Below are 25,501 nucleotides of genomic sequence, written 5' to 3'. Positions count from 1 at the left end.
ACAGATTTCATTTAATAAGTCTTAAATGCAAACATCTATTATTTAGCATACAGACCTTTAAAATCACACCTGCCTATTCTGTGAAGTACTCTGCCCCAGTTAACTCTTCAGTTGTAGGGATCATGTGTCTTTCCAGGGTCTAGGTTACATGGTTCATTTTCTTTTTTTTTAAACTTAAGGCAGAATCTTAGCTTCAAGATTCTTTATCTCAGATTTATCTATCATTTTATAGAGCAGGCTCTGTTAACAATAGCTGGTTCAAACATACAATGTGTGGAGCATGTCTGTGAGAAGAGTTACTCAACTCAGCAGTTATTTCCTATGGCTCTTGTATAAATTCAAGAGCACATAAAATTAAAATATACCACAAGTCTAATTCCTTTTAACATCTGACTTGGAATCTGTCTTGTGTTTGAATACTGCTGATTCAGGCAGCCTTTTCAAGTTTGCTTCATGCTGGCTGTTAGATGTCTTCCAGAGATCTCTTATACTTTATTTTTTATACGGCCAGGCACATTTCTCAATGTGGAGCAAAGACTGGTAATACAGCTACTTTCACAGTGTTAACTCTGCCCATCCAGGAGTATGGAGGCATTTCCCATCATCAAAATATGGAGCCTTATGCATGCACAGGGTTCCTCCTAGTCGGTGCTGTCCCAATTTTGTGTATGTGCTGCTGAACTGGGCACTGGAACAAAGATGGAGACATGCCTGAGAAATCTCCGAGACTGTCGGACTCAGACCACTACTGCGGGGGAAGCTCAGACTTTTCTAACCATGAGTGAAGCCCTTCTACTATAGTCACACCCCAGAAACACAGACAGATGCGGAGGCCTGGAAGACATGGGCTGAGCAGATGGAGGACAGAACCAGACCCCTGTCTTCTGAGGGCTCAGATTATGAGGACAAAATGAGGACTCTGTTGAGATTCTGCCTCAGTGTGAATAGATTCTCATCCTCAAGACCCTAGACTAGGCTATTCATTCTTGGAATACCCTATTCATTCCAATGAGTGTGAGCTGTGCACACCCACCCAGCCAAGTGGGTAGAGAAACATGGCTTTGCTTGTGTTTATTAGGGTTCTTTTTGTAGGTGTTGTTTGGTCATTTTATCCCTTCCTTTTTAAACAAAATTCCTGACCTTTACAATATTTTAGCAACTAAATTGGCCATATAAGGAGTGTGTGTGTGTGTGTGTGAGAGAGAGAGAGAGAGAGACAGAGAGACAGAGAGAGAGAGAGAGAGAGAGAGAGAAAGTATACAAGAGAGAGAAAGTATACAAGTATACCAAAGCTCAAAACAAAGGAACATGTAACATCCCTGGGAAATATGTCAATTCCATTTAAAAAGTTCATTAGTAGTGTCATTCAAAATTACCCTCTTGTATCCAAAACAAACAACAAAGGAGAAAACAACAAAACAAAACAAGACACTCTCGGAGCAGAGAGCACGTCAGTTGGAGGCTGGTGCTCACCCTACTTCTTCACTTTGAATTACCCTCAGGAACACTGAATAGTATGCAAGGGCAAGATGGTTTACATACAAGATACTCTGAGAACACAATTAGGCAAAAAGCTTACTGATTACTTATTTGAATAGTCACTAGGGGACAAAGCACTTGTTGGCATGAAACTCTTAAGAAGCATTTAGTTATTTAAAATATTAATGTCCTAAAACTTCAAAAAGGAAAGAATTTGAGTACTATAAATATTTTTACTTAACATACCTCCAAATCAGAATTCTGTTGAATGAAACAAAACAGAGTAGCACAACAGAAGAACTGCACTAACACTCAGCAGCCTCCCTCTGAGGAGCAAAAGTAGCCTTACACTACCGAGCCGGGTCAGATGCACACAGACAACTCGGGGATAAAAATTGAAGAACATTTTAATTCCGTGTATGCACTCACACTGTGTGGGGTAGAGAAGAGGCTGAGAGTGTGAGAGTGGGAAGAAGTCAGCAGACACCTCGCACACCTCACACACCAGCACTGGTTTCCTCCTTCTACCCTGGGGGTCCTAGGGACTCAAGTAGTTGGGACTGGAAGCCGTTGCCTTTACTACATCATGACCCATCTCACCAGCTCTTGAAAGGCATTTTAAATTACGGGTTGAAAATACATTTTACCAGATTTCATCTTCCCTTTCTGAAAATCTCAGTGTATTATGGAAAGGCCCTGTTGCTACAGACAACACTCACACACCTCACTGAATGTGGATAAGTCAAGCCAATACCTACCTAGAACCTTCACCAACTGACTAGAATTCATGGTACCAGAAGATGCTCTGCACACTACAGGGGACAGAGGTGAACACCAACCCAGCTACAGTCCCTGTGATCTACAACACTGACTTGCCGGCATGATATGCCAGTTTAATAGTGGCACAATTATTGTGAGAATAAACAACAATTTCCCCATTGATTTCAGGCCCACTCACAAGGAGCCCATGCTTGACACTGCTCAGGGAAGCTGAACTCTACGCCGAGGGCTGAGGGAGAACAGAGCACCACTGTCCTGCCAGAGGAGCCGGCGCAGCCTGCCTCACTCAGCCCTCACCAGGAAAGCTCCCTCTGACAGCAGGCAGAGCTAACACAGAGACTACGACTGAACAGCGTACATAGACTGTGGTCACGAGTTCATGACAGTCCTGGCAAGTTCACTGTCATCCTGGCTCTTCTGACTGTGAAGCCACTCTTCCACTTTATATTCCCACCACCACCTGTTCTTTAGACCAAACAAACAAACCCAAACAGGTTATACATTTTGAGGAGGTTAAAAATTCCCTTATGCATGTTTATACACCCAAATGTCTATATTGCACATAAAGAATCACCCAGAAGAGGTTAAGGAGATGGGTCAGTGGGTAAAGTGCTTTGCTATATAAGCATAATGACCTAGGTCAGATGCAAAAAACTGGGTGTGGGGTTGGAGAGATGGCTCAACAGCCCAGAGCATGTTCTGCTCTTCCAGAAAAGCTGGGGTTGGTTCCCAGCACACATGTCAGGAGGCTCACAACCACTTGTAAGTACAACTCCATGAGGATCCAACATTTCTTTTTTCTTTTTTCTTTTTTTTTTTTTTTTTGGTTTTTCGAGACAGGTTTCTCTGTATAGCTCTGGCTGCCCTGGAACTCACTCTGTAGACCAGGCTGGCCTTGAACTCAGAAATCCGCCTGTCTCTGCCCCCCCCCCCCCCCCAGTACTGGGATTAAAGACGTGTGCCATCACCACCCAGCTGGATCCAACATTTCTGACCTCTGTAGACACTGGCACTCATATACACTTATTCGGACACATACACAGAACTAAAAAGAAATCTTTAAATAAATAAATAAAAGCTGGTTGTGACCATATAATCCAGAGAAAGGGGCAAGCAGAGACAGGAAGATCTTTGGGATCTGCTGACCAGCCAGCCTAGTTGAAAATGAGTCCCAAGTTCAGTGAGAGACTCCATGTAAATAGAACGAGACAGACAGCAACAGAGGAAGATGCCCAGTGCCCTCCCCTGATGCCCGCACAAGTGAACACACAGATGCACACACAGACCCACACAAAAGAAAAAAGCACTGCTCATGACAACTGGACTAAATAGACAAATATTTCAAGTTACAACATGGCTTAATCCTGTTTTACAGTGAAGTTCAAAATTTGGCTCTTTTTATTCAAGTAAATATATGAGCACTCAGAAATTCAATTATCATTTGCTTTGTCAAAAACGTTCTTTAGTATTTCAAACTTAATAAACTAAATCTGTAACTTAGACTCTATTATAGAACCAGTGAGTAACCGCCATCAGTTCCATACCTTTGTTAGTCCCTCGTACTTTCCATAATCTGTACTCTTTAGCCACTCCATCAGCTTGGCATAGCGGAGCAAGTCTCTATGAAATGGATGATGATTGGGTAGAGTCAGTTCAACAGAGTGCTGAGCAAGAGTTGAACTCTGATCATGACCCTAGGGTAAACAAGTAAATGAGTATGACAGGACGTTCAGGGACCACTGCTATGACAGAAAAGGCCAGACAGTGACCAGATGTAGTCGTAATACCAAGTGAATACAGAAAAATCAAAACCGAGCCCCTACTTGTCTCCTTTCATCATCCTGGGTACCCACGGGATGCTAGTGCTAGCGCCAGCACCATTACCATTCACAGGCACACATGGTGGCGCTGTGATAAAGCTAATTTCATCTTTTAAAAAAATTGTATAAAGCTTATCTCTCTATATCACTTTACAACTTACTAAGCAATAACCGTCTCCATACAGACTGTGTTAGGAAACACACCAAAGGGGAATCTTTCCCAGACTGTCTAATCAGAGTCCCACTAGCAGAAGAAGACTTTTCAACTGATAAAAGTGGGCAAGATGTGGAATTTAAAGTTCGCAAGGACTACAGATGGCTATAATCTTGGGCTTTCTATGATAATCCCTAATAACATGTAATTCTGTTTTTTTTTTTCCATTATAGTGATATGCTAGTCAAACTACTATATATGACTATTTCTAGCCTTGACAATTTTATGTAAATAAATTAATAATAAATAACCTTAGATCACATATCTCGACTTTTGCTTTAGAAAAACATAGACTGCTAGATTATTGTCTATTAACCCTATTTTCTAGAAGAACCCATGACTTGGTCAGGTCACACAGAAGGAAAGCCATAATTGAAATCTTCTTCAACCAAGTCTAACTTCTGTCTTTCTTTAAAATCCTTCAAACAAAAGCACTGAGCCAGAATCAAAAACTGCAAACTCTCAACTATCCCTCGAGTTTATGTGCATACAGCCATGAGTGTGTGCACCCCTCTATGATGTAACACCTCAGGCTCTGTTGAACTACCCAGCTCTTTCTCCCTCCTTAGTCAGCATGTGCCCTGGAGCTTAGTCAGCAAGGACCCCAGAGATGAGGAGCTGCAAGAGCAGATTCTACTTGAAACAACTTCCCACCAAGCAAGCAAAGGCCAACACAAGCCTCATTTCATTCATTAGTTCATTTGACTTACCTAGTTAGACACTGTTTCTGTATTTTATGGAAACTATTAAATTTGCACTGAATCAGAGAGAAAGGAGCTGGATAATTAATTTCTTGGTAAAGTCACCTAAATGTATATAATTCTAGTTGAAATACAATAGTTTGATAAGCATCCTGAGTTTAAGGAATTAAAATTATTTTAATTTCAAAGATTTAGCACTTGTAATTTTCACACTTTATTACGTATCACTGTTCTGTCTTCACCTCTATACTTGTCATGGCTGGTGTAACATCACATTACAGAAGCGTTCTAAGAATTGCACATTAAGACGCAGGTGTTCATAAACTCTACACTTGCAGGTTTGGGAAGGAGCCTGAAGTCTCTTACCTAGTGGTGCTGATAGAGAGAAGAGAGTCTCCTGCTTCACAAATGTTCCAAACACTGTGCTAATGAACAATGTCGCAAATGCTCCCATCACCCAAAATATCCTTCTTCATAACTTTTCTCAGTGACTCAAGACACAAAGTTACATTTTGTATAACTATTCACTCAGTCTACTATATGTTAAGTTACATTATTTCAGGTTGAGAAAGCTTTTAAATCATTTTAAAAAAAAAATCTCTCCGGGGATGTGGAAGAATTATTAGCAATTGTGTGGAGAACCTTTCTGTTTACAAAGCTCTTTGCATATGTTACTGTGCTAAATTTTCTCAGCATTTTCATGTCAAATACCTGAGAAACTGGTGTTTCACATAGTATCATTACCTTTAATTACTGTCAAGATAGACTGAATGTTATTAAAAATATAATTTTAGATAAATTTCCCATAAAAGGATAGGAAATTGTAAAATTGTTTAAGGTGCTTAATTCAATCAATATTACAAAAATAATCACATGCTAGCCACAAGGTATAAAGAATTTTGTTCTTCATATGCTTAAAAACATTGAACATTTTAAAGGCTTCTATTATATATAATAATAGATCACCAACAACAATTACAGAATTACTGAGTGCCCGTGGCCTAGGTACCTTTTATACAAAGTCGACCCTTGTAATGTACTTCTCATCTAAAATAATTAACATAATTCACAGGTTATTCAAATTAAAATACATAAAAACATGGTTAGCTCTAAGATTTTACCAATGTGTGTGTGTGTGTGTATGTGTATATGTGTGTAATTTTTGCTTGTTTTCAATACAGGGTTTCACTATTTAGCCTTGGCTAGCCTGATCTGCCTGCCTCTGCTTCCCTAGTACTGAGACTGAAGGCATGTGCCTCTACATCCAGTCAGGCACTATAACTTTTAATAAAAGTTACCATGGGGCAACCTACTATAGGCAAATATTAGTCTAAGTGGAGTAGATACTTTGATTCTCTGTTATGGAGCAAGGCAACTAAAGCGGGGATTGAGAGAGATGCACCACCATGCGCTGGTCGGATCCTCCCAGCTGTTCCCCTCTCTGGAATGGAAATCGCCATGCTCTTTAGCCCTTCTGCTAGGAACCTGGTGACTAAGTTCAACAGAGACCATCGATCTCTTTCTTGCACTTGAGACATCTTTCTCCATCTTTAACAACACATCACAGGCTGATGCAACACTCTCATTCTTAACATGCATCACGCACATGTTAACAGTACATAGTAGAGTTTCAGAAATGAGAAGCATTCATTTTAAACAAAGCCATTAGTTTAAAAGGCAAAGAAGCAAACAGAATGAATAACTGCACGTTATAACCAATAGTTAAGGATGCAAAAAGACCACTGTCAACTGACATTTTTGATGTCATTATACATGTGGACAGTATCACTGCCAACAGCATTAAAAGTAATAAGCTAAGAAAAATGGGAGTTTCCTATGTGACTTTTCAGTTGATTTCTTGCTATTTTTCAAATCCAGTGAACTGTTGAGGCGTCTACCCTGTCTCCCCGCTCCCACGCTTAATAAAACCAGTGAGAGCCGTACTCCCAAGGGTGTCTGTCTCCTGCCCTAGACTTTGGGCTTCTCGCGGACAGGATCAGTAGCATTTATCCTGAAGCAGTGTCCACAATGCACCTCAACCACTGACAAGTAATTACTAAAAAAATCAAGGAGATGAGAAACAGGGAGAAAGGCAAGCAGAATGAGGTTAAATGCCTTTTTGGACAAATGGGATATTTAAAAACTATTACAAATATAGTTAATGGGTAGCTTAAATCAGTTAAGTTAAGCTGTAAGCATAAATGTTCTGCTGCTAACTTTAGCAAACTTTATAGACAGATTAAAAAAAAAAATCACAGAGGCTTGAGCCAATTTGACGTACTCACAGGAACCGAAAGAAAGTAGGACCTGTTATAGAGCTGAAGGAGGGCCTGAGTAAACTAGTTGGAAATAAAATATAAGAAAGACAATTGTTTTAGAATACTTCAAAGAAAATCCAATGTTTTCAGAGAGAATTTATCGATTATTAAGATTTTTCCTGATTTTTCTGTTCAATATGTGTAATAAAATAAAACACAAAACCCCCTACAAGAATCTAATTAACTATTAAAATATCTTTTGTTTAAATTTTGTAAGGTCCCTTGGCCTTACTAAAATATTCCTACCTTATCATTAATTATAACATCTCTTTCCAAAGCAAGAGAGGCAAGTTTATGACATGGAGACCCAATCAACTAAGAGTCACAGCTGAACCAGCTGTCTCCTTACATACACACACTGTATTTGACTATACAGAACTTATGAAACATTGAAGTCTGGTCTGATTCTCACCTTGGAACACTGAAAAACACAAAGGCTCAAAAGTTAACGCATGCCTGCCAACTGCTTATGTAACTAATGAATCTAGCTGTCTGATTCCTAGCATCCGTTTCAGCTAGAAGGAACTTGACGTCTATGTAAAGGGTTACCTGCAGTCCTCGGTACATCTGTGAGGAACTATGCACAGATTTCAAAGTCTTCAAACCATAGAAATGTGGGAAGGAATACACTATAGCCCCAAATAAACACAGTAAATATTTGGGGGAATTTAAGTTTAGGGCAACATATAAATGACCTACGGAAACATGTCAGTTTTAATAGTAGATTAAAATTACCTGTTGAACAAAAACATTGTTGAGATGGCTGGCCAGTCTCCGGGCGAAATGCTCCCTCAGGTCACTGAAGCGCTGCTGCTGCTGCTTGACGGCCAGGAGCATGTCATGGCCTATGGCACAACCACAGTCCTTCACTCACTCACTTCCTCACTCACGAAGGGCAAAGAGGAACAAGAAACGCCTCTCCACAATGTGCTGGTAGCAGTCAGAGGACAAGTCTGTGGAGTCCTTCCCCAGCCTTCACCTTTCCATGGGTCCCAGAACTCCAGCTCAGGTGGCCAAGCTGTCCAGCCAGCCCCTCTTCTTGAGGACCATCTTGCTGACCTCCCCTCCGTGCTTAATAAGCCTATCAACCCCAGATCCCGGCGCACCCAGAGCCTTGTGCACGGTAGGCAGACAGTCTCCCACTGAGCTGTAGCTCAAATCTGTACTGTGCTAATGATACCCAGACTTAACTTTTGAAGAATCCAAAGCTGTAATGGCTTATTCATGTGCTTTGTAAAACTTTAAAAGGAAAAAAAGTAATACAGCACACTGGTTCTTCTTCAGTATCACCTGGCAACCACTAGAAATAAGAATTTTAGGACCTCAGCCCAGACCTACCGAGTGTGAGGATTTCCTGGTAATGTTTCAATGAGCCCTCTAGCGGATCTGACTGCACACTCAGGTTTTGGAACCGCTGCCTAGAAACCCCTATCTTCTCTGGCCTGTCCTATCGTCTACTTGTGCTTTTCTGCTTCGTCTAAAGCAGCATCGAGCGACTGTGGCAGGGCAGCGAGATGGCTCCGGAGGTGAAGGTGCTTGCACACATACCTGGAAACCTGAGCTCAACCTCAAGAACCCTAAAGGTGTAGAAGAACTGAATCTACAAACAAGTCTTCTGACCTCAGCATGGACACTGTTATACACAGTGTATACATGTACACATACGTGCACACACATACAATAAGAAAGCTATATTTTGCCGGGCATGGTGGCACACACCTTTAATCCCAGCACTTGGGAGGCAGAGACAGGCGAATTTCTGAGTTCAAGGCCAGCCTGGTCTACAGAGTGAGTTCCAGGACAGCCAGGGCTACACAGAAATCCTGTCTCAAAAAAAAAAAAAAAAAAAAAAAAAAAAAAAAAAAAAAAAAAAAAAAAAAAAAAAAAAGAAAGAAAAAATTTTGAAAAAAAAAAAAAAAAAAAAAAAAAGGAAATTTTTTTTTAAAAAAAAAAAAAAAAAAAAAAAAAAAAGGAAGGAAGAAAGCAAGCAAGCAAGCAAGCAAGCAAGCAAGCTATATTTTTAAACAAGATCATGGTGAGAGTGCTGCATGGTGGTGCATGCCTATAGACTTGGCACTAGAGAAGCAGGGGGACTATAGGTGTGACGCCAGCCTAGGCTATGCAGTGAGATGCTAACCCCCAATTAAACAAATAAAAACTAGATAGAGCATACTAATACATTTGTAAAGGTAAAGATGGTCCATTAGAAGGGACTGAAATTAGAAAGATAAGTGTTAATAGGAATTTGTTGGGGAATCTGTGAAACTCATTTGTATAGCTAATATAGTAACCCTAAATCACTTAGCCCAAGTTACTTCTTGTCAAAATATTTCTACCAAGTCCCACTGTTAGTCTCAGTACTTGGTCAGATTTTATCATGGCTACATACCTGGGCGAAGAGCAACATTCATGCACTGCAGCAGGGCGTCAGCAGCGTTGGTGCAGGCTTCAATGCCTCGGGAAGAAACAAGATCTCCTTCCTGAAGGGCCTTTATATGACCTTTGGCCAAGTCCATGTGGTTCTGGAACACATTCAAACACACCACTTGCATGTGCAATTGTGGAGAAAATGCAGGCAGGGCGCCACTCACCTGCCACTCAGTCTCTGTACCCCTGTACATCCTCATCTCACAGGAAGCTGGTTTATAAAGGAGTTTCACATAACACCACTAGGCTTCCTGCTTTTGCCCTGCTGGCAGCCTATGGCAATGCTCACCACGAGGAACTCTATCTCGGACAGGAGCTTCACATTATTCGTGTTGCTGAGATGAATCAGGTGGTTGCTCTCAGAGATCTGATCCATCTGCTCTTTCACACTTTGGAGCATTTCCTCGTAACTGCTCAGTTTCAGCTCAATCTGGTCCACCTCCGTTAGCGCCTCATCCAGCAACTGCATCAGGGTGTTCACTTGTTTCTCAGAGGCCATGATTGACTGAATGTTGGCCTACAAAGTGAAAGGCAATGTAAAGGTTCCTGCTGCTTAAATGTGCACAGGAAGTACAGAGGTGAAATGCTGCCAGAGCTCTCTGGTCTAGTCAGCCAGTTCCTGGTTCACTTTCCCCACAGTATTTTGGGAAGGTCTGCTTGCCTCTATACTGGGGTTTGAGACCACACTTCAGAAGCTGTGCAGAGATAGCAGAGGCCCTGTTCTAAAACCTCTGGAAGCTCTAGCTCCTTCCCCCTCCCCACACTACCCTGCTCCCCACATTTACTTCAGCTACCTTTCTTGTGTGTTAGTTTGTCCTTATTAGCTTTTTAAAAACAACAACAACAAAAAAAATGCTTACTCTTTGGTAATGAACTATTCAGAGCCTAGGGGACGATGTCTAAGGTGATGTCTGGTTATCTACTTTTTTCTTTCACCATTGCATAATAAGAACACTCCAAAATCTAAAGCCTTAGCCTTAGCCAAATGTCTTCACTGGAAATGGTTTTTAGTGAGTGAGTGTGTGTCTGTCTGAGTGTGTGCACGTGTGAATGTGTGTGAATATTCACTGACATCTGTGTAAGTAAGCATAGACACCAAGTGTAGGGTGTGTCTTCCTTAATTGCTCTGTTCCTTATTATTGAGATAGGATCTCTCACCTGAACCCAGAGGTCCCTGATCTGTCTGGTCCAATCAGAGGACCCACTATGTGAGTTACAAGCATTGGGACTACAGAAGAGCTGCTATGCCCCAAGTATTTACTTAGGACCTGAGCAAGATGGCAAGTGCTTTAGCCACTGAGCCATCTCCTCAGCACCAGGTTCATCTTTTAAACAGCTACTACAAGCTGACAAAGACACAGTAATCCCACTTCCAGAAGCTCAGGTGCTGAGGCAGAAGGCCTGAGCATCATCAGCCCCTGTCTTCCATCCACTGCAGCACTCACTGACGGCACGAGCAGCTCTTACCCCGTCGAGCACCTGCAGCTCTCGGGACAACTTCTCTGCAAAGGCTTCAGCGTTAGAAATGGCGCACTCACAGCCTTCCATCATTATTTCGATATCCTGCTCTTCTCTTGCATTTAACTCTTGGTACTCATCTACCGCTTCTTCATCCCCTCCTGTTACACTCTGATTCTCTCCACTTGGAACAGATTCTTAAGATAAAAAGGTAAGGAAAGAAAGTCGTCAAAAATGTGAAGAAGTCCAGCATGGGCGTTAAACTGATAGCTAGTTAGGACCAATTACAAGCACAGGGCACACTTAGTAGATGAAGGATAGAAAAGAATGATTCAGAATGTATGAAAAGAAGTCTCAAACCTCATTTTCACACAGAACCACAATGATGCTGAAGTTAGGTCCTAAGAGCAACAGAAAGCATGCAGTCTAGTATGCTTGCTGACTTACAAGTGTTAAAATGGGCTTTAGTCACAATCTCTCAGAACATAATTCTACTAAACTAGAAAGCATGAGGAAATGAACCTAATTTCTCCCTGGTGGGTGCTGCTCTAACAAAACACTGATCAACTGTGAACATGGGAAACAATTCTCTCCTGGTAGCATTTCCCCTTGTTATTTTTGCTAATTTTCATTTTTTTAAAAAACAAATCTGTCTGTCTCTCTTATACACGGCGCGCATGTACACGCATGCGCACACGCGCACACACACACATGCCCCTTTCAAATAACTTTGAAGTGAGAAGTGTATTATCAACAAGAAATTATGAATACTGAAAATATTAACTGCATTTTCAATTTTTTATTGTTTTCACATGCATAGATAAAACAGCTAAAGATAAACTACAGGAACTTCCTTAGTAATTTGAGAACAACATGGTGATATGAAATTATAAAATCGCATAGTTTCCAGCTTCCTAGCATATAAGGGGTCAGTCCGACAGACCTCATCTTGATCCACTTTGGAGAAAGGAACACAGTGTTCAAGCATTTTATACAAACTCTGAGCTGAGTGTGGTGGAGGTGAAATGGAAATCACTGTGGGCCCTAACTACAGACAAGCTACTACTGACTCTAGACTGACCGTGGCAGGGATTAAATTACAGTCTGGATGCTCTTTGTATTTGGTATTTTACTTGAAAATGAGTATTTTCATTCAGCAGGACTTAAAATACATTTGTTTGTCTCAGAACAAAACCTGATAATTCTAAGTGAGACAATGTTTACTCTGAAGAAGATAATAAATTAGGCAGATTTTGCTATGTCCCAAGGGGGGTAAAGAGATTAAAATTTCTGACATAAACAATTTACAGATTTTGCTCTAGAAATATTTCTAGAGAAGCACTGCTCTATCTTCTTTGTCTTTTCAATGAGACTATTTCATTCCTTGTGGAGACGCTCAACTGTCAGATGTGACTCCATATTAACCACTAGGGGGCAGGTACTGCCTAAATAACCCACCACAGTGTTACACTAAACACTGGAAACAAACAAGTGTTTTAAGGTATCAAGACTATGTTAGTACTATTTTCTTTCCCTGAAATAGTCTTTTGGAAGCTAATAATGAATATTACTATTGGTTTTATTACTATATGGATTTTGAATACATTTATCCTTGTACACAACTCCATGAAATACACACCCCATGGATAACAGAGCAAGTGATACATACATGTGGACTAGAATAGGAAGAAAAGGTGTTACGCACCTTCTGTAACTTTAGGCAGTTCTGGAGGAAAAGGTATGAAGAAGGCAGAGGAAAGGAAGCAAAGAATATTAGCTGGGTAGGAAAGTACACAGATGTAAAACTTTTAACTACTACCCATATCTCCTTTGAACTTCATGCTAAACTTAGGGTCTCAGGGCAACATCCAGACACAGTGGGACGATACCTAAGAAGCTAAACTTGCATGCTTGTTTTCTTATTCGTTGTCTCAAAGTGTACGTCCCTATTTTCTTTTCCCTTTCAGAAGCAGTGCATGATGCGTCCTTGAGGAAGGACAATGGGAAGCGAGCCGTTTCCTGGGATTATTTTCAAGTCAGCTCTGACTCATGCGTTCAGTGTGGTTATTTTCACTCAAGGCCCAAAGCTTTGCCAGGACACTCCCTCACAAAAGATTAGTCACAAAACACTGTTTCAAAGAATAACACTGAGGCAAGAAACGAACACAGGAGACTTCGGTACAAGCAGGCATTCAAGGATTCAAGTGGAAGATTGTTTAAAAATCTGGCTGCAAGTCAAAGGATAAAAAAAGACAAGGCTAAAACAAAGAGAACTTCCCTCTCCATCTGTAAAACTCCAGCATCCCATTGTCATTTATAAAAACTACTGACGTTGCTGCCGCTGCTGCATGGACAGTTACAACAGCACTGCTGACTTACTTGGCTGATAACTTAGCTCTTCAAAAGGTTGTAATGTGGGTTTCCCTCCTTAACATTATCTAAAGCCTAAAGACATTTACTTCTTAAAAACTGGCATTAATGGCTGTGATTTTAGGGCCCACTAGGACTAGTTTTAGACATTTATAAAGCTTTCCCAGAACACTAAGCCAAAACAACCAACGGTTACTGGTCAACAGAAAATGCTTTCTGAAATGACATCCTGAAGGACTTTAGCATCCTTAAAACCAATTTCAACTGGAGCTCATCTTTAGAAACATCAACATTTTGGTTGTATGTCCTGAAAAATTAAGTACCTTTAAAAAAAGTTCAATTTTATCTTTAAAATTAGCAATAGTCTTTGTATTCTTTTGTTAATGTTTTTTAGTGATAAAGTATGCATTTTTCAATGTAGTTGTCCTAATGAAATACATCAACTTAAAATATACACTACATATACACACCATCTGGAAACATAATATTTGAAAACAGAATAGCAAGTTTTTCAATGGCTGATTAGCTAATCGGAATATTCTTGCTTCAATTGGTAAAACAAACAAAACAAAAATCTTCAAAGTCATTCAAAACAAATGAATCCGTAAATGATCACACACTTGTAAGGAGTCATGTCCCCAGCACACCCACAGTCTAGGCACTGGTGACAGGGCATCCCCTTGATGTTCCTAACCAAGGCCAGTGTATGGGTTGGGTGGAATCTGGGGGCTGCTCAGGCCTGACAGATATATCTGCCAGCTTTCTGTCAGTTCTAAGCACCAAGGCTAGAGAGTAGAACTGCTGAGAAGAATAATCTATTTGAAAGGAGAAACGGCCACAGCCAAATAAAAAGAGGACCAATAAAGAGGCAAGTAGCTAGATAAATGGTTTGCTTCAAACTATATCTTAAATTATTACATACTGGGCCAGAGACTAACTCAGTGGGTATAGGTGCTTGCCTTGGAAGCCATATAAAGATGGAAGGAGAACCAACTTCACAGCATTTTCCTCTGACCTCCACACAAGAACCTTGGGATGCACATGTCCTCCTTCCAATAAACACATGGTCAAAGTTTTAAAGCAGACATGATGGCTCGCTAGGAATGTTAGGCAGGAGGCCTGCCACAAATTCAAAGTCAGCCCAGGGTACACAGTGAATTCCAAGCTACCCTGGGCTTCACAGGGGACCCTGTCTCAAAACAACAGCCAAGCTGGTTTCTTCTGTGAGATAAAGTGTGATACGCACAGGGCATCCCCAGGGCATTCAGAACCATTTCCACAGGGAGCCTACACCCCAAGGAAAGAAACTGCAGAGAATGAGACCTCACTGAACATTTTCATACTTCAGAGTAGAGGTTGTCTTGCCACACAGTCAAACCTGCAAAGGCAGACAAATCAGACGCCCTCATCAACCTCCTGTCCGGGGGTTCTGCTGCCCAGAAGAGATGAGATTTATTGAGCATTTACTATACACCTGAGACCCTTCTTCTCATGCTAAGAAATGCATTATTTATAATAACTGTGAGATATTATCATCATTTCGATTTTACAAATAAGGGAAACTGAGGCTTCCATTAACTACGTAAAGCCAGGAAATAGCCGGCAAAGGCAGAATTTAAACTCAGGTAGTATAACATCAGAATTGTGTTAGTCTTCTGCTAGACATAAAAGTACTTTTATGTACTTTTATTCCCACAGCTGTTTAAAATAAATTTTAGAGTAAGTATTTAGTGACATTAAAAACAAGTTTGTGCTGAATTCATTCTATGAAAAAGAATGTTAAGAAACAAAAGTGTACACTTCTCTATTTAGGTATTCATAGAAAAAAGCCTTAAAGAATCTATATGTTGAAGGGTTAGCAGCAGTATTTTTTAGGTACTGAGACTGAACAGTGTCCTTGCACATCCAGGCAAGGGCTCTACCAATAAGCCGTCTCCAGCCGACCACCTCTGATTTTTAGACAGCATCTCACTAAGTTACCCAAAAGACTCACAATATCCTACAATGTACGCATATAATGTTTTCAGTAAGAAAAATGATTTTGACATGTTTTATGACATATTGGGAGGCAAACTCAGTATCCTAGTTACTGTGAATAGTGCCAAATGATATAGTCATTTAAGGACACATGTGATCACACGCATACATTCTCCTCCACTTTACCTTCCAAAAGCTGCGAGCTAACATTAACAAAGTCGATTTTCTTGCGGAGATAGCGCTGGTTCAGCTTCCAAATGCAGGAGATGAAGGCGTTCTTCTCAGCTGTGCTGCTGGCCACCCACTTATAGACTTTCTCAAAATGTAAATCAAATTCAGGGTTTTCCTAGAATAAAGAGTGTAGAAATAGGTTTTTATCCTATCATTTTTTCACTGTTACTATAAAATTTACTTAAAAGTTAAGAATGGAAGCTGTTCTTGGGAGGCAAAAAAAAGACCATTAGATATCATGTAAATGGCTAGGGATCTACTTGCTTCATGTGGTCAAGGGCTAGGCTCAGTTACTACATACACACATCAAACTAGTGACGTAAAGTCTTTGGAGAATATAATTTATAGCAAAAACTGGACAAGCAACAACATCCTACAGTGGTCACTTTCCCTCTGTACCCTTAAAGTCTAGGAGTGAGAAAAGGCCAGGTTACACACACTTAGTGGCTTTGTGTTCAGTCTCCCTGTAGTAACACGGCAATGCTATCTAGCTTTAATGTGGGTATCTTCTTTAGGTAGAAATTTTGGTTACATAATTTCTTTGACAATGTGTGCTTTGATACTAACTCCCAATTAAAGAATATACCTGATAAAACATAAGGAAAAACTTAATCTAAATCCTTGTGTATTTTCTAAGACTGAGGTGAGAAACAAGAGCTGCACTTACTGTTTTGAAAATGTAGAATAATTATAGGCATCTCAAAAGGCAACACACAAAACCATGAGGCCAGTCAGCAGAGAGGAGTCTGTCTGAGAAAGCACTGGGCAGTGAGTGCCATGGGAACTGCAGGCAGCTATGCAGCAGGTGCATTTCTGAAAGCTGCCGGAGCACTTCTTAAAACTTTCTATTTTTTTCTAAATACTCCTCCCTCTATCTTGTCAAACCACTTTATACATTTCCCTAAACCCTGCGTGCCTGTGTGTATGTGTGTGTGTGTGTGTGTGTGTTTGTGAGAGACAGAGACAGAGAGAGACAGGTACATGACTCAATTACCTTTCATTTTATTCAACTTTTTAATGCCTGGATTTATACCACAGTAAGAGTAAAACCAGTTTCAGTCAGGCACAGTGGTGCATGTCTGTCATCCCAACATTGGGAGATAGAGGCACAGAGAACAGGAGCTCAGAGGCAGCCTCAGCTACACGGTAAAATTGAGGACAACATGGGTTGCACGAGGCCTTGTCTCAAACTAGCAAACACAGAATCCTGGAGTTTTATCTTACCAGATCAATTTACAGATGCCTCTACCACTTTCCTTTGTACCTCTGGCAAGCAGGCAGGACCTTAGGAGTTCTAGCAGAGGTCTGACTGTGACAGTGGTGTGAGCTTTGCTCTGCGCCCCACCAACACAAAGTGGGTGTGCTGCAGTGCTCCACTGTGCAATGACTGGGTCAGAGGCAGCCAGGAGGGAAGACAGAGGGAAGCCCCCATTAACTAAGAGAGGGAGGGAGCTCTAGTGACATTCACAGGATCCCGCTGAGAACTGCCTTGAGCCCCTTAATGTGGTTACTGAATCATGCTATGTCCTCCAAGTTTGAGCACACTCAAAAAAAGGTATAAAATTTATATCCTTAAAATTTTATTTAATCACCTCAAAATAAGGTGTGTAACCCCATTATTTGAACCACAAATGTCCAGTGCACAGATTGGCTCCACCAGCTGCTGAGTCCTCATTTCACTTGAGAGGATTAAAAAGGAAGCCGCCCCCCCATGTACGACACATGCTTTTGAACCAAGTCTTACCAAAACAATGACCATTTTAGAGTTAACTCACACAACATATTACTTTGAAATCCATACTAATTTATAGAATTTTCTATTAAGTATATTTAATTTAAATAAAGAAATATAAAGTATTAAGGTTATTTTGCTCTGGTTTATGTAGTTTCAGCACGAATATAACTGTAGCTTTAACAAAGTAAAAAACTGAACCAAGCACATGTATGTAGTTTTATTATTATTAAGTGGTCTAATAGCAGGCCTGAAGAAGCAGAGATGAATGTATTTTAGACTAGCGGGGGGCAGACCTACAGCCACAGAACAAGCTTAGACCATCTCAGGACACACACTGCTGTATGTAACAGGAAAGACTCTCCCTGAACACAAGTAAAGGACTATGGAAAACATACTTTGATGGCGTCTTTGGCGTCGACCACAGCAAGGTCTCGCAGGGCCCAAGCAATTTGCCTTTTGTAGAAATCTCCCTTGTCAGATTTCTTGACTTTGACCACTTTCACCTGCACAGGGCGTTCAGTTGTCACTGTTGAACAGAGCACACAGACATGACTGTTAGCGTTATCAGTCCCTGACTCATTCTTCTTGCACACACTGTAAATGTGGCTCTTGGGGACCTGGACAGCAACGCTGAAGTAAGCGCAATGCTTTGTGACAAGTCAGCTGAGGAGGTCACAGAGTCCTAAAGGAAGCATCTAGATCAGACTAGAGGGTTGGAGGACAAGAGATGCCCGAGAGGTAAAGCTTCAGGCCTCTTACAGAGGGTAGGAAGAGAAATCTAATGATTGACACGCGTAAATCCTGAGAGTCCTGAAAGAGCCCAATGCCGTCACGAAGAGCAACAAGTATTCAACACCAGACAGCACAGTGTAGTATGAGGTGGATAGGAATGAAGTTACTACAAAAGGAAAAGATAGGTGCTCAGCTCTTCAAGGGTTCCAGCTGATGTAGCAAGGCATGCTATTAGAGAAATTACATGCTCTAGGTTCTAGTTCCAAAACATGACTCTGGCATAAGAACGAAGTTTGGATTTGAAATGAATGCTGATACATTTGAAAAGCAAATGGCTTTCCAAACAACAACGAACAAACAACAAACCCCCAAATACCCTTAGAAATCTTAATATACCCAAATGGACTAAAGCAGAGGGCCACAACCTGGGGACTGAAAGGCCTTTCACAGGAACCACCTAAGACCATCGGAAAACAGATATTTCAGAAAACAAAATTACAGCTATGAAGTAGCAACAAAAATGTTACGGTTGGGGTCACCTCAACATGAGGAACTGTGTTAAAGGGTAGCAGCACTATGAAGGTCGAGACCCACTGGACTAAAGAATATTTGGGAAAGATACGCACTAAACTGCATTTGCTGGGCAAAACTGTGCCATCACCCCACCTCCCACTCTAGTCCAGCACTGCTACCTGCTTCTCCCGCCAAGTCTGCAAGAAGAGAATAACTCCAAACACACAACTATTCTAGTGAGAACGCCAGGGGCATGCACTGGCTTATTTAATAACTATGGCTAACCAGCCCAGGGTAGCAAGAGGAAAACTACACATAAATGAAGAACATGGATGCAAAATCTTAAACCAGTATACTGGCAAACAGGGCATTTATAAAACATACCATTTTGTTTCATCAAATCTTACATTATAACTGGTAACAGCACACAGACCTAAGGAAGAAAACATCTTAACAAATATAACATGAAAGACTTTAAAAGAAAACAGCAAGGCTTATAAAAGCAGAAAATAAGTATGTTTATAAATACCATTTTTAAAAAAAAATGCAAGTTCCCTACAACAGAATCTGGAACTTAAGAAGTTGATTCTAAAATTAAGATGAAAGAGTAAAGAACAAAGTAAAATAAAATGAGATATAAGAAAAATCCTGAAATACAAACATGTGCTCATTCACACAGACGGACAGACAGACAGATACACCACACTAAGACACAAGTGAATCAAAACCTTTAAGAAATAATGCAGTAAAAGCCATAAAGCATCAAAGTAATTTTATTTAATGACAATTAAATTTCATTAAGAGGAATCACAAAAAGTGTAAAGATAAGCCACAAACCAGAAAGTATACAACCACATAATAGAAATATCTACGCAGCTAATAGATCTATCTTAATATACCTATCCAGATAATCATAATTAAAAACAACTATACAAATCTGTATAATGACAATCAATCCAATAGGAAAATGAGCAAAGGTCTTAAGTGGTACATTACCCAAGTAAATGGCCAATCATTTCACGAGAGGACGCTCAACCTCATCATTAATTAGGAAAGTACATTTTGAAACCACAGACAGATACTATGTCACGCTGCTGTCCTGACAATTAGTCTGTCAGAAGCAACTGTTGATCAGGAATGAAGAGAACACAAGGGAACCACACTGCTGAGGGATGAAAAGGATCCCTTTTAAAATAACTGCATATCAGAGCAGAATCCACACCCAAGTACCTGCCTTAAAATAATCTTGGTGTGTAAGCACAAGACAAGCACGAACACATTCACGGATGAGCTGTTTAAACAGCAAAGCCCAGGCACAAACCTACTGTTCACCGTGGTGGGATGGGTGTGGGGACCATGGGACACTCACAGCAGAGCTTGCCATAGCAGCGACTATGACAAGGCTCTAGCCTTGTATAAGAACAGATGCTAACTCATGGCCAGCTGTGCTGGCAGACTGCATAGGTGGGTGAAGCAATATGAGCTCCAGTCCAGCCGGAAAAACAGAGTGAAATCCTGTCTCAAAAACAAACAATAAAAACTCAAAATAAAACGAAATTCTCATGAATCTACTGCTGAATGGGAAGGGTCACAAGGAATTTTAGTTCAATTTATTAAACGTTTAAAGACAAGTAAATGGAAATTACACATGGGGAATGTGGTAAGATGCAGGGTCCCAGACATGACCACTGGAGAGCAGAAAGGAGAGGGGTAAGGAGACACCTCCACACTGCTAAGGTCCCAGAGCTGTCACCACCTTACGCTGCGCGCCCGGAGTTCTCCCTTCCCTTGTCAGCCACCTTAAACACACACTATAAAAATTCTCTTACAACATTCAGCAGTCAATATTAACCATTAAAATTAACTTGTCAGCCCAATAATTCTCCCAGTTATAGAAACAATGAGAGTATGACCTAAGGAAGGTATCAAGTACATATTTTTGCTTAATAAACACCTACCTGTGGCACACAGAAAACAGTTCTTCTTCTTCTTGCCAGCTTTGCAGACATTCACGATGCTCAGCAGGCGTTCATCGTTTGGTGTGAAGATATCTCTCTGTAGTGCGTGCTTGATTGCTGTCATCTTTTCTCAGCTGAAAAACATTTAGAATAATTCTCAAAATCACTGCCCTCCCTTATAAAGTGTTCCACTTATGACTTGAAGGATACATTCTTAATAAATACATAAATATATTAATCATCTACAACATAAAAGCATGGGGCTTCAAGTTTGGAAATAAAATCAGAGAAACCAGTACACACACACACACACACACACACACACACACACACACACAGTACAAATAGCCAATAAATATACCAAAAAATGTTCACTACTGAGCTGGGGCGACAGCTCTGTTGGTAAAGTGTTTCCTAGTACGTGGAGGACACAAGTCCAATCTTGTTTATTTCTAGAGCAGTGCATGGTGGAGCCTGCTTTTAACCTTGTGCTGGGGAAGCAGAGACAAGCAGATCCCTGGAGTTCACTACCAGACAGCTTCACCCATTGGTGGAATGCCAATCTGGTGAGAGACCATGTCCAAGAAAAGGGTTATGAATGGTGCTCTGAGGAAAACCATGTGCAGCTGCCCTTAGGTTTTTGCAAAGATGCATACCAGAAACCCCAAATATTCCATATCATTATCCACTTGAGAAATGGGACTGAAATCCAGTGAGATAGCCACTGCTTTCAACTGCTGGGAAGGCTAAAATAAAATCCCAACCGATACATAGCAGCAAGCACTGGTAAAGGAAACACCCACACAGCTGGGAGGATCACAAATGATACACAGGCTTTAGAAAAGATTCCGGCAGTTCTTCTACAAGTCAAGCATGCAACTACTATTATGACCCAGCTCCCATCATACACTAATTTTAAAAATGCCCTTCAGCTAGATCTTATGGAGGCATCTTCTCAACTGAGGTTCCCTTTCAGATGACTCTAGCTTGTGCCACATTGACCTAAAACTAGCCAGCATGACTATATTACTCAGGGTTTCTATTCCTGCACAAACATCATGACCAAGAAGCAAGTTGGGGAGAAAAGGGTTTATTCAGCTTATACTTCCAAATTGCTGTTCATCACCAAAGAGAGTCAGGACTGGAATTCAAGCAGGTCGGGAAGCAGGAGCTGATGCAGAGACCATGGAGGGATGTTACTTACTGGCTTGCCTCCCCTGGCTTGCTCAGCTTGCTTTCTTATTGAACCCAAGACTATCAGCCCAAGCATGGCACCACCCATAATGGTCCCTCCCGCCTCTCACAGTGCCAGGCTTTAGTTGCTCTTCATTACCCCTTTAAACCTTCAAAACCAGTACTACCAGGGTGACTCTTACACATTACCAAGTCCCACTGCAGCAGAAGGTACAACCTTGGCTATCTCTGCCAAGGAACACTGTCTCTTTGTGCTCTTAGAAAACACTTCCCAGAAGATTTCACCTCAATGATGCTGGTCTCTTTAATCACCGCTAATTTCTTAGCTCCAGCTAACCAGCATCAATAGTCCCAGTAATGCAAAGGTTTCACTTTAGTGGTTCTGGTATCTTGTTAATCACAGCTGATTCTTCAGCCCCAGCTAACCAGAACCACAGAATCTTCACAATCAAAGTAACAATGGCCCTGAAAAGAGTCTTTAATCTTCCCTCTGAAACTTCACAAGCCAGGCCTCCATCCTCTGCACTGTTCTCAACATATCTTCCAAGCTCCTACACAACATCCTACAGAGCTCTTAACACTGAATGGATCTTCTAGCCCAAAGTTCCAAAGTCCTTCCATAGTCCTTCCCAAAACATGGTCAGGTTGTCACAGGAATACCCCACTATGCTGGTACCAATTTGTCTTGGTCAGGGTTTCTATTCTGCACAAACATCATGACCAAGAAGCGAGTTGGGGAGGAAAGGGTTTATTCAGCTTATACTTCCACACTGCTGTTGATCACCAAAGGAAGTCAGGACTGGAACTCAAGCAGATCAGGAAGCAGGAGCTGATGCAGAGGCCATGGAGGGGTGCTGCTCACTGGATTGCTTCCCCCGGCTTGCTCAGTTTGCTTTCTTATAGAACCCAAGACTACCAGCCCAGGGATGGCACCACCCACAATGGTGCCCCCCCCATCACTAATTGAGAAAATGCCTTACAGCTGGATCTCCTGGAGGCATTTTTCTTAACTAAAGCTCTTTTCTCTGTGATAACTCCAGCCTGTGTCAACTTGATATACAAAACCAGCCAGTACAATTCCCCTTAATATGTCCTAGGGCCCAGATGTGTCATTAAAGCTCTAGTCCACCTTTTCCTATGGAAACTGTCTAGTCTATTCTTCTGTCTCTGGACTTTGTTCACTGTTTTTCTTTTTCTCAAATTCTTGTCACTGCAAATTCCAACTCGCCCTCAAGAATTCTGATAACACACTGCCTCTTCTTTGAAGCCTTCTCTCCTACAAACTCCTCCTCTTCTGTTCCCCATCTTACCTCTGCTGACAACAGCGCTTCCGACCTGTGTTTTATAGCTAGTGCAGTCTAGCCTCTACTACTCTGAAAAGGAGTTCTCTGTTGGCAAGAACCTTATCTTATCCATCTTTGTACTCCTAGCATTTGCCGAGAGGCACACAGTGCATGCTTAGTAAACATTTAAGGGAATACTGCCCCACTCAGTAACAGACCAGGGATAGTTCCCTCAGAGTTACCTCTTTCCAACTTTCGAATCTGTAAGAAAATACCCAGATTCAAACTCTACCCTAATTGATTGCTTCCTCCATGCCAACGTTAAATCTGTGATCATATCCTGTAATGTCTTCATCTACAACACAGCAACCAAGACTTACTGCCTTTAAGTAATAGCACGTGTTATCTTTTTCTTTTTTCTTTTCTTCTTCTCTCTCTCTCTCTCTCTCTCTCTCTCTCTCTCTCTCTCTCTCTTAGGCTTCTACAAGTTCCCTGAAAAACTAGAAAATAACTTTAAAGCAGTTCTCATTCTACCACACACCTGGTCAACAGCAATCCAGCTTTCTCAAGACACGCCTTGCACTCAGAACACTCTGTTCTTTCTTTGCTTAAGCACTTTCCCATGCAGGGCATACCACTATCTTTTCCCTATTCAAACTACATTTCTCCGTTTCTATTTAGTTGACTCAAATAAAGTCTCAATCCACATGGCTCTTTTCATGTAAATATCTAGAGCACTTACTGTATTTACGGGACAAGTGCTTGCTATCTAATGGGGACATGAGTGTCATCTCCTATATCTCCACAGCCATCTCTTGAGAGGAGGAAGAAGAGGAGGAAGAGGAGGAGGAGGAGAAGGGGTGCTCTATCCCAGGTTTGTGTATTGGGTACTCACTAACAATCTCTTGGTGTAACCTGTTTGATTGCCATAGTAAAAGCTGGCCAAAAGAACCATTAACAATGGCCAATATTCACCATAGTACATGGTAAACGGTAAAAACAGCAGAGGGCTGGTCATAACTCATGAAGGAATTAGACATAAGTATTGCTACTATATTGCTAATATAAATATTGCTATTCACTAAGTGCCGGGCAGCACTCTGGGGTATAGCGGAGAATCTTTAAGACATGAACGGGCTGACGTAGCATTGTGATAGTCTTCTTTGGAGCTAGTGACGAATTCTCCCGTGTTTATACTGAACTTTACATTATGCCAATATTATTAATAGTGGCCTTCACAACTATTTCCCAGGTCTAAAACCCACGCCCATATTCTGGGTTCTCTTTAGATCTTCGCCTTCTAAAAGCTCAAGGCTGCCCGTTACAGAGGCAGCTAACCTCTGCTCATCGTGTACATACTGTACTTCCTTCAGCTCAATAGGGCCATCGTGACACTGTGTGTCCATGCTAGTGCCTTAGTGGGTTGGGCCCATGTACTGTAGAGACATCTCAACACGGAGACACGTCATCCAGAACAGAAAACTGCTCAGAGGCTGGGCAGCGCACTTAGAATATAAGGGCATGTTATGTTGATTCGGACCAGCAGAAGCCCAGGCCACGCTAGCCCGACAAAAATGAGATCTGTCCCGGATGGGCGGAACTGCGGACGGAGACTCGGCTGCCTCCCGGCTCCGCCTTCTCCCAGAGCCCAGGACGGCACGGGCTAAGGAAGGACGCAGCCCGGGTTCTGCAGCCCCGGAGGGGAGCAGGGTGGGTGGGCCGGGTCATGGGGAGTGGCCGACCCGGCGCGGATGCAACACAGCCTCCACTTAGGCTACGACCTCCAGGACCGCGGGTCCCCGGCCGGAAGCTTACCGCGAGGCCGGCCGGCCGGCCGAGGTTGCTGCTCCAAGACGGCCTCTGGAAGGGCGCCGGCAGCAAAAGCAGCTATGAAGCGCTTTTCACTGAACCGGGAAAAGAAACGGCCAGAACCCGCCACTTCCCGTATCCGGTCACGTGCCGCTCGGCGCCGGAAGTTGACCCTGTGGAGCCGGAAATGGAGACAGTAGAGGAAAAACAGACTGGCCAATGGACTTGGAGGAGGCGGAACATCGCCTTGATGGATGGGGCAGGGGCGGGCTGTGGGCGTGGAAAAGGCAGGGGCGGGGCCGGCAGGCAGAATGGCCAGTGATTCTCAACCTGCGGGTCAAACGACCCCTTCATAGGGGTCATAGATCATATATCCTATATATCAGATATTTACACTCCAATTGATAACAGTAGTAAAATTACAGTTATAAAGTAGAAACAATAATTTAATAGTTGGGACCCACTGCAAAATAAGGAAAGGTTGCAGCCCTAGGAATGTTGA

The 25,501-nt window shown here is 41.8% G+C and overlaps 1 protein-coding gene across 5 annotated transcripts in view; it reads right to left on the bottom strand.

Annotated features, from left to right (window-relative positions):
* Positions 1 to 25,161, bottom strand: part of Exoc1 (exocyst complex component 1) — a 43,139-nt gene extending 17,978 nt beyond the window's left edge. For 2 of the 5 annotated variants that reach the window (XM_021211337.1, XM_021211339.1), the window contains exons 1-9: positions 25,006 to 25,155; positions 20,714 to 20,847; positions 17,906 to 18,036; positions 15,731 to 15,890; positions 11,207 to 11,394; positions 10,029 to 10,256; positions 9,702 to 9,834; positions 8,048 to 8,157; positions 3,804 to 3,953 (exon numbers count right to left, since the gene is read on the bottom strand). In XM_021211337.1, the coding sequence (XP_021066996.1) occupies positions 3,804 to 3,953; positions 8,048 to 8,157; positions 9,702 to 9,834; positions 10,029 to 10,256; positions 11,207 to 11,394; positions 15,731 to 15,890; positions 17,906 to 18,036; positions 20,714 to 20,837 (1,224 nt within the window). In that variant the 5' untranslated portion in view covers positions 20,838 to 20,847; positions 25,006 to 25,155. Of the gene's footprint in view, positions 1 to 3,803; positions 3,954 to 7,279; positions 7,334 to 8,047; positions 8,158 to 9,701; positions 9,835 to 10,028; positions 10,257 to 11,206; positions 11,395 to 12,902; positions 12,924 to 15,730; positions 15,891 to 17,905; positions 18,037 to 20,713; positions 20,848 to 25,005 lie in introns of all 5 variants that reach the window. The other 3 variants (XM_029545160.1, XM_029545161.1, XM_021211336.1) reach the window with 3 other exon arrangements.
* Between the last annotated feature and the right edge of the window lie 340 nt (positions 25,162 to 25,501).

Source organism: Mus pahari, chromosome 13, assembly GCF_900095145.1.
Source record: "Mus pahari chromosome 13, PAHARI_EIJ_v1.1, whole genome shotgun sequence".
Classification (NCBI taxonomy): Eukaryota; Metazoa; Chordata; class Mammalia; order Rodentia; family Muridae; genus Mus; species Mus pahari.
The sequence above is the reverse complement of the archived record's forward strand: the minus strand, read 5'-3'. Positions and strand labels throughout refer to the sequence as shown.